Genomic DNA, 15,727 nt, shown 5'->3' on the forward strand with positions numbered 1-15,727 from the left:
AAGATGCTAATGTCTCCAGTCATCAAATTATTGTCTTAGGAATGCGACAAAAACAAAATAATCTCTGTGAATTCAAGGCTCCATGGGGTGAGTAATCCATGCAAAAAAAGTCATCATACATCAACATCATAAGACTAGCGCAGGACAGGACAGTGATGTCTGGAAACGTTTGAATTACAGACATGTAGCATGCCTGCAGAACCAGCGTTCCAGCTTTGAAAATAACAGGGTTTGGGTCAGTGGTTCTCAACCTGTGAGTCGGGACCCCTGGGGTGGGGGTGGGGGGGTCCCCAGATGACAGTAAAGTGAAGATTTAAGGACTTTTGAGACCCTTTTAATACCTTGACAAAAAAAGATTACTGCATCAAATTAATCAACAAACTATATACTATAAAAACTGGTCAAACATTGGCCAAATTGTCAAATAATACAAGAAAGATGCACAAATTGTGAAAATGGCTGATCTTGCGAGGCGTTGTCACTACATCACCCAAACCACCACCCCCGAGGCGTTGGCCGCGGACCCCCATCTCAAAATGTTTTGTTCCAGGGACCCCCAAAGGAAAAGATGTGAGTAAAAACAAATCGCTTTAAAAAATATATGTATTCAAAGATTTGCACACATTGTCACGATTTTTCAAAAATAGCAGATATACAAGCAGTGCCGCGCTACGCACCAACGAAATCTAAAAAAATGACACAGATTTGTTCACGGACTGAATGGGTTCAAAACTAAACAGAACCAAAAACATCTCCTGAATTGGTTCAAAATAAATCTCTATTGGATATAATCAGTTCCACTGAAGGCTTGAACAAACGGCATACATAAAAAAAATAAACGTTTTAAAATCAGAAATGTCCCTTTAACGGCCAGCAGAGTGTTTCCGTCACATTCCTCCCTTTTATGTGCTGTGTGTGTGTGTGTGTGTGTGTGTGTGTGTGTGTGTGTGTGTGTGTGTGTGTGTGTGTGTGTGTGTGTGTGTGTGTGTGTGTGTGTGTGTGTGGCGGTGAGCGTTACCATGGGAACAGAGCAGTGGAATTGTACTGCGGTGGTGTTGGAATGTGAACAGAGAAGAAGAGTCGCATAACAAGTCAAGGACACCGTGTGTGTATGTGTGTATGTCTGTATCCTGTGTAAATACTGTAAATGACAGTGTTATGCTGTACGTTGAAGTGCCTTGCTCAATGAAACCTTGACAGTACAGTAGTTGTTCAGTTTTGATTGATCGATTGAATACTTGTTTATATCAGAGATATAGACAGTACATGGTACATTAAGACATTGGTTCTCAAAATGGGGTCCGGGGACCCTTAGGGGTCCTTGGGTGGGGTACCAGGGGGTCCCCAGCAAAATGTGTTATATACCGTCACAATGATTTTAACCTATTCAAAAATAGCAGATATACAAGCTCATAGTGCGGCACCGAGTGCCACGCTATGAGCTTGTAGATCTGATATTTTTGAAAAATCTTAAAAACCTTTTGAATATATATATTTTTTTTTTAAGCAAACATTTTTAACTCAAATCTTTGCTTCCGGGGGGGGGGGGGGACGGGGGTTGAGACGGGGGTTACATATCATTTTGGGGATCCAAGACATTAAAAAGTTTGAGAACCACTGCATTGAGACATCGCCTCCATTCGATGAGGGGAGTGAGGAGAGAGGAATTTTCATTTGCTTTCCCCTTGCCTTAGTTCACAGCAGCCATATTGGAAAGAAATTAGGCCCCCTTCCTTACTTCCTTCATAGGTGTGACCAATGATTCTAGTGAAGGCTCCGTTCCATTCTGGTCAGTGGAGTCAAAGTGCTAAACTAAATTCAATTTCCGTTTCGGAATTGCACAAGAATCTTTTTACAGATTGTTAAAAGTCTAGACTTAGTTTTGTCAGAATTGAATTGAGGACAGGAAACACAATTAGGCATCAGTTGACATGTGACTTATTTTTGGGATGAGCATCTTAAATGATGAATTTACAGACTATAGTCCAGTCATGGTTCTTGTTTGTTTCTGTTTTGAGGGAGAGCTTCTAGGAACTCAGATCAGTCATGTCTCTCTTTGAAAAGCCTCTGTGCCCAGCAGCCATATTGGAAAGAAATTGGGCCTCATCCTTACTTCTTGCACAGGTGTTAGCGATTATACTAATTAAGGATCAGAATCAACTTTATTGTCACATCACAGGTTTGCAGGTGTAAAACAGTGAGTGAAATTCGTTATTTAAATGTTATTTCCATTAAAAAGAAAGGGAAGAAGAAGAAGGGGGCAAGGGGGAAGAGAGAGCAATCAATCAATAAAAAACAAACGCATTATCTAATATCTACATATTTACACATTGTACCTGAGGTAAGACATACAGTTGCATGAGCATAGCAGCAGATATATACCGGCTATTTTCAGCAATGATCTTTGCGGATCCGGATCTTCAATAGTAAAATCATCAGGAAGCTGACATTTTTATTTAAAAAACAAACAGTACTGGGTTTGGTGATGTTACATATTGTGTTCGTTTACGTGCTAAAAAAGTGACTTTGAGAACTGTTTTACCATACAATGTAAGTCAATTATCAATTTCTAATCAAAGGAGCAATTCATGTCATCACCTCAAGGTGCATCATTAATCCCATACAACTTATCGTCCATGCCTGCTGATACGATATTATGGAACAAATATAGGCGCCATTTATCTTTTTTTATTCCATCCTATGTTTGACTTAAATATTACATTATGATAAAGAAGAAGGGGGAAAAAAGAAAATCACACATTTGTTCTCTCTATTCAGTCTGAGTAAACCTTTATACGGCTAGATCAAACACATTTTTTTGACTCTGGGAGAGAGAGAGAGAGGGAGAGAGATCAAACAAAGCCGCATCATAATGATAGGCAGCTTTGGAGTAGTTAATTAAACACACTGACACAAAGGCAGGTCAACTAGGTGTTCACAGAACAGAGATGTTGACACGCCGCGAACACCACAGTCGTTCAGCTGACTCACTCTCATCAGCAGACACTCACAATAATTACTATAGCAATAATAACTGTACAATAGGCTTCAGTTCCTTCATCGCTTCAGTGGTTCTCAACCTGTGGGTCTCGATCCCCGGGGGGGTCCCCACATGATTTTTGTTTTTTGGGGGGGGGGGGTCCCGTGCAACATTGTTTACTCACTCAACAGTAAACAAACCAACATGCAGTGTAAGTGTATACAGGGTATCTACACGTTTCTAAAGTGGCTCTAAAATGAAAAACAAAGACCATTACTGTGTAGACCGGCTATTGTTATTATATCTAAATATAATAAATATATGTATCTGTGGAACCGAGTAAAACTTGCCTCAACTCCTACAATTCCAAGTGCTTCTCCGGTTGGGGGGCCCCTGTTCAAATATGAAAATTATTTTGGGGGGGGTCCCCTGTTCAAATATGATTATTTTGGGGGGTTGCGGCCTGAAAAGGTTGAGAGCCACTGACGTATAGAGGCTGAGCAGTAAGCAACACAAGGGTCAGAACCATGGTCCTACACACACGCACAAATACATACTGTACATAAAGCCAGCTCATGCATGCATACAGTAAAACCACACCAAGACCTTCAAATACAAATATACAATGATACACACACACACACACACACACACACACACACACACACACACACACACACACACACACACACACACACACACACACACACACACACACACACCCCCCAGACATTCCTATCTTGTTTTTCTCTCACACACACCTCAGAATTGTCTGGAAGTTTTTTTTTTCTATAGATAATGTCCAAGGTCACAGACCAACACAAGCACACACACACACACACACACACACACACACACACACACACACACACACACACACACACACACACACACACACACACACACACACACACACACACACACATTCATTCCTTCAGCCTTGAGACACACAAAAACAAATGTAGATATAAAAAACCCACACATCCTGAGTAGTTATCTGTTATGGAATGTTGCTGTCTCAAGGACTACATAGCATCCATTCCTCTGTCCGTACACAACTAACTCCTTCTCTTCTCTCCTTCTCTCCTCTTCTCTATCTCTACTGTCCTTCTCTCCTCTTCTCTATCCCTTCTCTCTTCTCTATCTCTTCTCTCCTTCTCTATCTCTTCTCTATTTATCTCCTCTCTATCTCTTCTATCCTTCTCTATATCTTCTCTCCTCTTCTTTATCTCTTCCCCTCTCTCCTCTATCTCTTCTTATCTCTCTCATCTCTTCTCTATCTCTTCTCTTTATCTCTTGTCTATCTCTTCTCCTCTTCTCTTCTCTTTCGTTGTTTGTCTCTCTCTCTCTCTCTCTCTCTGGCAGAACGTATGCCTTCTCTGTGTTTGACAACCAGCAGCTGCAGTACCTGTGGGACTGGAAGCAGCACAACCTGACCATCGGAGCGGGGAAGATGTTCTTCAGAGCCAACCCCAAGCTCTGCCCGTCCGAGATCAAGAAGATGTGGCAGAAGACCGGCGTGCCGGGGACCTGCGGCGAGAACGACTGCCGCAACAACGGAGACCGTGCAAGCTGTAAGAGAAGAGAGGACATTGTTAAAACCCACTGAATCCATTAAGACCGGGAACGCATCTGTGTAACTTTAAGATTTCTTTGGGCTTTTCAAAAATAGCAGATATACAAGCTCATAGCTTGTAGATTTTATTTAAAAAATTGTGAAAATGTGTGCAAATCTTTGAATATATACATCTTTAACTCAAATCTTTGCTTTGGGGATCCCTGGAACAAAATATTTTAAGATGGGGGTCTGAGGACAAATACATGTCATTTTGGGGGTCCTTGACATGAAAAAAGTTTGCCAACCACTGATATTATAGCAACATAAGTAAAAAAAAATAGTTTTAAAAGAACTGTTAGGATTTAGAAGACATTTGTAGAATCCCCAGAAGCAAAGAATTTAGCTAAAAAACTAATATATTTAAAGATTTGCACACATTTTCACGATTTTTCAAAATAAATAGCCGATCTACAAGCTACAAGCTTGTAGATCTGCTATTTTTGAATAGCCCAAAGTATAAAATAATAGTTATAGCTAAAAAATATAAAATGACACAGTATACGTTCCCGGAATGAATGGGTTAAACCCTACTATACTTTCTTTACCCAGGGTCCCCCAGGGGTCTATAATTAATTGGTCCCTCATTTTTCCCCTCTACACCAAATCCCTTTGCTGAAAATAGGACGGTCTACTACAAGCTCACGCAATCTGCTTTTTTTCTGCTGTATGTAAAGTGTGCGCGCGTTTGTTTTTCTGTCCAGGTGAAAGCACCCTGCTGAAGTTCAAGTCCAACACCACGCGGAGCACCCGGATCAAACTCACCTGGCAGAGATACCGACCGCCCGACTACCGAGACCTCATCAGCTTCATAGTGTACTACAAAGAGGCGTAAGTTACCATCAGCCTAAGAGAGCCCCGAGCTAGTATAACCAGGGGTGCACATAACTGGTGCGCAAGTGCGCATGTGTCGTCAAAATGCATGCTGCGCGGCACATCAGACGAAGGGAGGCGCTCTTGCGTACCAACAGCTGGGACAGGAATTTACTTCCTGAAGCCACACTCACACAGTCACGGTGACGCACGCGTCCGCTCCATACACACCCATGGACGGAGGCGGAGGGGGAGGGGACGCATGCTGCACATGTGTGAGTGTGGCCTCGAATCCTGACACAGCTAGTCGCACACAGCACGCTGCTGGCTGCGTTTACATGCACTCGTCACCGATGATGAACGCACCGTGATGCCTCTCTTCTTTCCCCCCGACACGGTCGAGGCAGAAGGCCCCCACCCTAGAGCCTAGGGTCTGCCTGACGTTTCTTCCAGTTAAGAGGGAGTTTTTCGTTGCCACTGTCGCAAAATTGTTTGCTCAGGGTGGGACTGTCGGGTCTCTGCTCTACATGTAAAGTGTCTTGAGACAACTTGTTGTGATTTCAACTTGTTGTATTTAGTCGACTAAAACTAGACAAAAACTATACGATTTAAGATGACTAAAATATGACTAAAACTAAATGGAATTTTATTCAAAAGACTATGACTAAAACTAAATCTAAATTTTCTGTCAAAATCAACACTGGCCCTGAGCTAATATAACCCTAACCCCTGATCTAATGTAGTTCTCTGCCATCAGCTGTGTAATACTGTTGCATGAAGAGGCATAGGTTACCTTCAACTACAGTATAGGATTGTAAAGGTCCTTACAGAAGAGTCATTGTCATTGAGTTTCACTGTCTGTCTGTCTGTCTGTCTGTCTGTCTGTCTGTCACTGTAGTCCCATAGACCAGGGGTCTTCAACAGGGGGTCCAGGACCCCTAGGGGATCCTCAGAATTACTACAGGGGGTCCGCCAAATCTTTGTTTGATGGGGAACTTAAGCCAAAAATAGCAGATCTGTGACGCTAGGCCTGGGCGAGTCGCACTTTTTGATGGCTGGCGGTAGGGACAGTCCACATTTTGGTGGCATAACCGTAGAATGAATTCATCCCCATGTGTTTTGTGCCGAACCCGTGTCCTCCATTCAACAGACCCTTCCAGAACATCACAGAGTTCGACGGGCAGGAGGGCTGTGGCTCCAACAGCTGGAACATGGTGGACGTGGAGCTGAGGCGAGACGACGCCGACCCCGGCGTCCTGCTGTCGGCCCTGAAGCCCTTCACCCAGTACGCCGTGTTCGTCAAGGCCGTCACCCTGATGGTGGAGGACAAACACATGCCCGGGGCCAAGAGTCAGGTGGTCTACGTACGCACCAGCCCCGCAGGTATGAACTGTGCAAAAACACACCCAGGGCTTCATTTACGATTCCAAACACAGTGGTGGGAAAAAGTACTCGGATATTTTACTTAAGTAAAAGTATTAATACTGCACTTTAGAAATACTCTGTTACAAGTAAAAGTCCGGAATTCAAAATGTACTTCAGTAAAAGTACAAAAGTATTGGTATCAAAATGTACTTAAAGTACCAAAGGTAAAAGTAATCGCGATGCGACGCATTGTGAGCTTGTAGATCTGCTATTTTCAAATAGCCTATGTATAAGATAGGGCTAAAGTGGTTAATGTATGTTTTATAATATAGTAATTGATAATTGCAAAGTAACTAGTAACTAAAGTTTTCAAATAATTGTAGTGGAGTGAAAAAGTACAACATTTGCCTCGTCAAAATGAAAAATACACCAGTAAAGTAAAAAATAACTCATAATTGTACTTAAGTACAGTACTTGAGTACATTAGTACTTAGTTACTTTACCCCACTATCCAAACGTTTGTCCTATAATGACATGCCCAAAATAGGGATGCCAGGGTTCATGTGGTTAACCCCCTTCTGTTCCCCTCTGTCTGTCTGTCTGTCTGTCTGTCTGTCTCTCAGCTCCCAGCATGCCTCTGGATGTGAGGGCGTACTCCAACTCCTCCACCCACCTGGTGGTGCGCTGGTCTCCACCCGTCTCTCCCAACGGGAACCACACCTACTACCTGCTCCGCTGGCAACGGCAGTCTGAGGACAGAGAGCTCTACCAGCACAACTACTGCTCTAAAGGTTATACACACACACACACACACACACACACACACACACACACACACACACACAGAGCTCTACCAGCACAACTACTGCTCTAAAGGTTACACACACACACACACACACACACACACACACACACACACACACACACACACACACACAGAGCTCTACCAGCACAACTACTGCTCTAAAGGTTATATACACACACACACACACACACACACACACTCACACACACACACACACACACACACACACACACACACACACACACACACACACACACACACACACACACACACACACACACACACACACACACACACACACACACACACAGAGCTCTACCAGCACAACTACTGCTCTAAAGGTTAATGTTCTCACACACACACACACACACACACACACGATTAGCCTGCCTGTGTGTTTCTGGTCATGCGTGCGTACACGCACCAGAAAAGCAACCCCCCCCCGCCGCCACCCCCGCCGCCAACCCGCCCCGCCCCAGAAATGTTTACTGTACATATTTTTCTTTTAGCTACTTGTTAATGTGATGTTTTTGCATAGTATTGTGTATTTGTCTGTCACTACATGTTTCTATGAATTGAATACTCATGGACCCGAATGGAAACGAGCCATAGTGCTTTCTTGTGCTCAATCCTTTTAGCCTTGTAATTGTATTAACACATTCCCTGCCGGGTATTAATTAATTCATTAATTATGTAGCTTCTGCCAGGGTTTTTTACCTTTTTATATTGACGATCTTTGCAGAGCCAGGGGAGCCGTGATGTGTGCATGGACATAAACAAAGCATGTCTAGGGGATGGGGGAGGGTCTAATCTATTAGCCAGGGAAAATAAATTTGTAACCGCGATCGGCCATTTTGTCCCGGTCGGCTGTTGTATAACAGCCGTTTTCACCAAAAAAAAGAGGAAAAAATGAAAGGAGTGGTTTCCTAAAACTGATAAAGAAGGAGTGGACGAGAGTGTGTTTTTCGGGATGACGCCACATCCGTCCATTCCTTCTTTCAGGGTCCCAGGATCATTCCTAAGTTGCGTTGGAGCGCCCTCTTGATTTTTTTTTTGTTTCTTGAAAAGACGGAGATCTCCGTCAATGGCAGGCCAGGGAATGTGTTAAACTGTACTTTCTGTGCAATCACACACACACTCCTCCTGAACCTTTCCTTCCTCTGTGTGTTATGTTTCATCCAGAGCTGAAGATCCCCATCCGTCTGGCGGCCACGGGCGTGAACGACCAGGAGGAGGGGGAGAGCAAGCCCACCAAGGCCGACCCCGACGGGGACCCCAAGGGTCCCTGCTGCCCCTGTCCCAAGTCGGCCCAGGACCTGGAGGCCGAGGCCGCCGACGCCTCCTACCGCAAAGTCTTTGAGAACTTCCTGCATAACTCCATATTCACCCCACGGTGAGGGAAGACACATCATCTTCTGCTATTGCTAACTACTTAGGGATGTTTCACTTTTACCCATTCAATCCGGGAACGCATCTGTGTCACTTTTAGATTTCTTTGGCTATTCAAAAATAGCAGATATACAAGCTCATAGCGCGGCACCCAGCTTGCAGATCTGTTATTTATTTAAAAATCGTGAACATTTGTGCAAATCTTTGAATATATATTTTGTACCCCTTTTAACTACTACATATTCACCCCATAGTAAGAGAAATACTACTATTCCACATTCATCCTATTGTAAGGAAGAAATACTAGTACTATTAGCACAGTACCACTACCAGTCCATATTCTGCATCTGTAAAGCGTATTACTAATAAATACTACAGGTACGCAGACACATGCAGACACCCACGCACATGTATTGTTTTGCTTTCTCATTCCCTCGTACACACACACACACACACACACACACACACACACACACACACACACACACACACACACACACACACACCTAGCTGTGAGGCTGTGGGCTGTTGTTGTTTCATCTGGAGTAGTAATGAAATCAAAGGAAGATCCCTTGCAGCCAGACAGTACAAATCAATGGGAACAGACACACACACACACACACACACACACACACACACACACACACACACACACACACACACACACACACACACACACACACACACACACACACACACACACACGAAGAGTCATTCTGGGTTGTTTGAGGACAGGCATCACTGACTGACGCCGTGGAGAGAGGCTGTGTGTGTGCGTGTGTGCGTGCGTGCGTGTGTGAGACACAGAGAAAGAGATGGGCTAGGAATGCGGAGTCAGCAATCCACGCCGCAATGAAACCAATTACCATTTACATTACCGTTAGCTTCCAGGCCTCACAGCTGACAGGCCAAAGAGGTGCAACACATCTCTCAACTCTACGTGGCTCTAGTCAGTGTGCTTGTAAAAGGGACATTTCAGCCGTGATACAGGTGAGCTGCTGCTGCATTGTGGCCCAGCCTTCCACCAATAGGCTCAATGCACAGCGGCCAGAAATGTGGGCCCCTCCCTTCCTTACTTCCTTCATAAGTGTTACCAACAGTGTTGATTTTGACAGCAAATTTTGATTTAGTTTTAGTCACAGTCTTTTGAATCAAATTCCGTTTAGTTTTAGTCATATTTTAGTCATCTGAAATGTTTTAGTTTTTGTCTAGTTTTAGTCGACCAAATATCATAAGATTTTAGTCGACTAAATCTACAGTTGATTTAGTCGACTGAAATGTATTTTGGCGGTGCCTTGATGGCGTCGTAATGGCAGATTTGCACTTGGTTGCGTGCTGAAAATAGCAGATCTACAAGCTGACAACGCGTCGCGCTGCGACGCGTTGTGAGCTTGTAGATCTGCTGTTTTCAGAGCGCAACACCTGAGCGCAACCGAGCATAAAATGAAAAGCATAAAGCATATCATAAGCATAAAAATCAACGCGACCCCCCCCGTTCGCTAATCATAGGCCGTTGAATATAGCATGTTTCGTCAAAAATGCAGAGGAAATCAAGGGAGGCGAGAAAAATGGCGTTTTTTCCAAATTGAATAACAAGGAAGTGAACGGTGGAGGAGATCTTGCGATCACGTGATCTCCTTGATCTGTGTGTGACTGAGAATGAAATGGTCACTCGTGTGTTGGCGAACAGTGCCAGCGTGAAACCACTGAAAACACAAAATCGCGCCATTCTCGTCATTGGCAGTGTGAGCCTTGGCAAAATATGACGAGAAATATCCTCATTGGCAGTCAAAGAGTTAAGCCTCTGTTGTCTGTTCCATATAGTGTATCGCAGTGGTTCTCACAATTTCAATGACCCCAGTAATTCTTGAGAGTGTACAAATGGAACCAAATGGACCCTTATGGGTCCAGTTGGTTCCATTTGTACACTCTCAGAGTTACACACATGTAAGGGGCCATTTGGAACCCTACCTCAAGGAACCATTAGGGTCCCTGGACCACACTTTGAGACCCATTGGTGTACCAGAGTGTTTCCAGTGAGAACAACATGAACATAATAACAGATATGCTATTTTTGAAAAATCTTGAACATTTTGTGCAAATCTTTGAATACATATATTTTTTGGAAACAACATTTTTTTTTCAAATCTTTGCTTCTGGGGGTCCCTGGAATAAAATTTTAGGGGGATCTGCGGCCAAAAACATATCATTTTGGGGGGTCCTTGACATGAAAAATTTGAGCACCACTGATATAGCAACAATCGTTTTTCAGAAAAATGAAGACCTTTGTTGAGACAATTGACAGTTACAAATGTTCGCTTTAAAAAATATAAGATTTGCACAACATTTTATTTTTCAAAACAATAGCAGATCTACAAGCTCGTAGTGCGGCACAGAGTGCCGTGCTATGAGCTTGTAGATCTGCTATTTTTCAATTGCCAAAGACATCTAAAATGACACGGATGCGTTCCCGGACTTAATGGGTTAAAACGGAAACAAACAAGAACCATGACTGGACTATATAGACTATAGACTATAGTGTAAATTCATCATTTAAGATGTTCATCCCAAAAATAAAGTCGGATGTCAACTGATGCCTAATTGTGTTTCCTGTCCTCAATTCAATTCTGACAAAACTAAGTCTAGACCTTTAACAATCTGTAAAAGATTCCTGTGCAATTCCGAAAAGGAAATGTAATTTAGTAACGTGTGGCATGGGAGAGTGACACTGGTTTAGAAGGTAATGACTTTCATTGCGTTTGGCAGCGTCTATGCCACGTCCATCTGATGCTCAGTGTCATTGTTTCTTCATTCTGTTCCCCTTATCTTGCAGGCTTAACCACTTTAACCCATTTAATCCAGGAACGCGTCTGTGTCATTTTTAAGATTTCTTTGGCTATTCGAAAATAGCAAACATACAAGCCCGCACTAGGAGCTTGCAGATCGGCAATTTTTGAAAATGTTTGAACATTTGTGCAAATATTTGAATATATACAGTATTTTTTTTTTTAAAGCGAACATGACACAGATGTGGTCCTGGTTGCCTTTTCGCAAACATATTACTCCAGTTTTAGCTTCACTACATTGGCTCCCGGTTGTTTTTTGGATTGATTTTAAAATGACTTTACTTGTTTATAAAGCTCTCAATGGTCTGGCACCTTCCTACCTCTATGAGTGTCACTGCCTGCTTAGATATGTTCCAAACCGCCCCTCAGGTCTTCTAGTGCTGGTGCTGACCTGCTTGAAGTGCCTACAATGACACATAAAAAAACACGGTGAAGCAGCGTAGTTTTTTCACACAGAACCAGAGATAACGCGATCCGAAGATTTGCTGCTCCATTCACTTCCTGGTTAACTTATTACTTAAAAATCCTGTATCTCGGCTCCTGTTTACCTTTTTTTTTACTATGTATTTTTGGCCGAGACATGTTATTTTCAAAGGCGTATGAAAGCGAACGGGAGGTCGCGATGACATTTTTTTTTGGGGGGCGGAAGCACAGTGAAACCCTCTGTGATCAGCAACCATCAGGGGATCGATCATACTGGAGATAAATATTCTGTGACTACTTGAAAAAGGTAAGAAAATCGGAAAAATCGCTGGCAGTGCGTGAGTTTTTTAATGTATGGCAGTTAAATAGTTAAACAGGTTGAGAATCACTAACTTACACCATTTCACCGACACACTCTCTCTCTCTCTCTCTCTCTCTCTCTCTGACCCCTCCCCTAACCCCCACCCCCAGTCCTCCAGATCGCCGCCGCAGGGACCTGTTCGGCGTGGCCAACTCCACGTCGGTCCTCCGCTCCACTCGTTCTCCGCGCTACTCCAACACCTCCCTCGCCACCGCCTCTGCCACCACCACCACCTCCTCATCCTCCTCATCCCCCACTCTGTCCTCCAACAACAACGGCACCGGGGGTGGTGGTGGCGGAGGGGGGGCCGCGCCGCCGCCGGCGGAGCCCACCGACCAGGAGTTTGAGTTCTCGGAGCGCTCGGTGAGGGAGCGCGAGCTGCAGATCTCCGGCCTGCAGCCCTTCACCGTGTACCGGCTGGACGTGCACGCCTGCGACCGCCAGGTGCGCCGCTGCAGCGCGGCCGAGTTCCTCTTCTCCAGGACCAAACCTGCAGGTAAACAGGATCTCTCTGGATCTCCTATTTATGTTATGACCCCCCCCAGGTCTTTTTGTTCCTATTACTGACCATGACCCCCCTATAGTCCAGTATACCATTGGTTCCCAATCTGGGGTCAGTCCCCCAAATTATGTTGAGGTGGTCCCCAGATGATTAGCTTAACCCATTAAGACCTGAGGCCGCTTCTAAACATTTTCTAAATCCTAACAGTTTTTTGGAAAAAAATATAAAAAAATAATTTTCACGATTTTTCAAAAATAGCCAAAGACATCTAAAGTGACACAGATGCGTTCCAGGTATCAATGTGTTAATGTGCAACATTATTTTCTCACTCAAACAGTAAACAAACCAACATTACAGTATAAGTGTATACAGGGTATCTGCACATTTCTAAAGTAAAGATTTTATGACTTTTAAGACATTTTTTAATGCCAAATTGGCCGAATTGTCAAATAAATCGTCAATTTCTTTTAACATTTATATGTTTAAAAACGTGCCTTTCGATTAACCGAAAACGTTATCCAAAGAATAATCGCTAAGAAAATAATGGATAGTTCCCTACAGTGAGATGTTCTAATGGAATCTCTTGATTAAAAGTAACATTTTATTACAGGAATCTATATTCAAGGATAGATTGCATCTATTACTGTGTTTTGCCACATATATAATCTGAGTTTGAACCTGTGTGTCTCTCCATCCATCCAGACAAGGCAGATGACGTCCCTGGTCCTGTGAGCTGGGAGGGACAGGATGACTGGGTGTTCCTGCGTTGGCCCGAGCCCCACCGGCCCAACGGACTGATCCTCATGTATGAGATCAAATTCAGGCTGACCGCCGAGGTACGACTGACCGAGGTTCACACAATGACAATAATGGAATAGAAGGAAAAGGCATGGGTCTTAAGAGAACTGGATTTTTTTCCGTCTGCACCAAATCTCTTCGCCAGAAATAGCAGATCTACAAGCTCACATTCTGAGCTATTGTTCTATTCTTTGACTAATGCCCCCCCCCCCCCACACGCTGGGGTTCACCCTGTTGACCCTATTTTTAATTTTTGTGTTTAAAAATGTGCAAAGATTTAAATGAAAATAGCAAGAATAGGAGATCACTGCTGTCCTCCTTGTATCCTTCTTGTCACTGTTTTTGATAGACGCTAGTTTATATGCAGTTTCTGCCGTATGTCGATTACTTGTTGGTTACATGTGGTGTTAAGGATAATTCCTTTTAACAGGTCGTTCATGAAAGTCCTTGCGGTCTTGTTTCCAATGAGAACCTGTGAGCAATTAGGGGTTAAGAGTCTTGCTCAGGGACAAATTTCATTTCATCGACACATATGCTGTCCTGGCCGGGAATCGAACCTGCGGCAACCAGGGCCTCTGGCTCCGTAGGCGGGCTCACTAACCACTCAGCTATGTTGTTTAGATTTGTTTAGCCTGACCACAAATGTTAAGAATGTTATTAAGATGGCGTGTTGTTTAGCCAGATGCTTGGTGTGATGTTTACCCTGGTGTCCTTGTTTCTTAAGCATTGCATTGTTCTCTTTGCTCTCTGTGTATATGACTATGTACCATGTTGTTTGTGGACCAGCGTTCATGCCATTTCATCTGATTTCGACTCTGGACAAGAGTGTTTGCTAAATGCCTTAATTGTAATTGTACATTTTAGATCGGCATTTTTTTACATAGAGCTAAAGTGTTTAATAGTTTGTGTGTTTGTGTGTCTGTGTGTTTGTGTGTTTGTGTGTGTGTGTGTGTGTGTGTGTGTGTGTTCAGTCTGAGAAGCATGAGTGTGTGTCTCGTCAGCTGTATGCGGAGCAGCGTGGGGCGAAGCTCTCCAACCTGAGCCCAGGGAACTACTCGGTCCGAGTCAGAGCTACTTCCCTGGCCGGGAATGGATCCTGGACTCAACCACTGGCATTCTATGTCCCAGAACGTAAGCCAGACACACAGACACACACACGGCCACTGGCTTTCTCAGCACCAAATTGCTAAAAGTGTGTCTATTATGACATGCCCACAATAGGGATGTGGTTAAGCTTCCATCAATTTTGGTTTTGATGTGTGTTAGCAAAACATAACCTCCTTAGCTTAATAACCCTTGACGCTTGCCCAGGACTCCTCAATGTATCTAGAAGAAAATTGGTTTATTAATGGTTCATTATTTTAGGTGTACAGGCAGCGTAACAACATTGCCAATACTTTTGTCCATGTGTCTAATCCTGTTGGATATGATTGTACAAAATGGACAAACGTCTGTCACAGATATTCTGTTTGAAGCCAGATAAGGATAGCAATTGTTACTGATTACATTGGCCAAAGATCCACATTTTATGCAGCCTCAACATTCAAGAGTCACTTCAGATAAAGATTAAGAAATAAGAAAATCAGTCGGAAATTTAAGCCTGTTTTTATAAATGTTTTGGTGTGATTCCTTCATATGACTGAGTATGAATTAAGCATGAGTCGCTGTACAGAGATGACACACTATATGTGTGCATGGATTGAACCCATTCAATCCGGGAACGCATCTGCAAATGTCTCCTAAATCCTAACAGGTTTCTGAAAACCGCATTATGGTGCTATAATAATATCAGTGGTTCTCAAACTTTTTCATGTCAAGGACCCCCAAAAG

The 15,727-nt window shown here is 43.5% G+C and overlaps 1 protein-coding gene across 2 annotated transcripts in view; it reads left to right on the forward strand.

The window, feature by feature from the left end:
* The window catches only part of LOC311048328 (insulin-like growth factor 1 receptor), a 91,604-nt gene that overhangs the window by 56,965 nt on the left and 18,912 nt on the right, over nucleotides 1-15,727 (forward strand). For both annotated transcript variants that reach the window (XM_084061557.1, XM_084061556.1), the window contains exons 6-13: nucleotides 4,346-4,554; nucleotides 5,300-5,426; nucleotides 6,559-6,791; nucleotides 7,397-7,564; nucleotides 8,761-8,971; nucleotides 12,708-13,093; nucleotides 13,802-13,935; nucleotides 14,869-15,028. In XM_084061557.1, coding sequence (XP_083917683.1) covers nucleotides 4,346-4,554; nucleotides 5,300-5,426; nucleotides 6,559-6,791; nucleotides 7,397-7,564; nucleotides 8,761-8,971; nucleotides 12,708-13,093; nucleotides 13,802-13,935; nucleotides 14,869-15,028 — 1,628 coding nt within the window. The remainder of the gene's footprint in view (nucleotides 1-4,345; nucleotides 4,555-5,299; nucleotides 5,427-6,558; nucleotides 6,792-7,396; nucleotides 7,565-8,760; nucleotides 8,972-12,707; nucleotides 13,094-13,801; nucleotides 13,936-14,868; nucleotides 15,029-15,727) is intronic.

This window comes from Gymnoscopelus microlampas (genome assembly GCF_963454915.1).
Source record: "Gymnoscopelus microlampas genome assembly, chromosome: 1".
Classification (NCBI taxonomy): domain Eukaryota; kingdom Metazoa; phylum Chordata; class Actinopteri; order Myctophiformes; family Myctophidae; genus Gymnoscopelus; species Gymnoscopelus microlampas.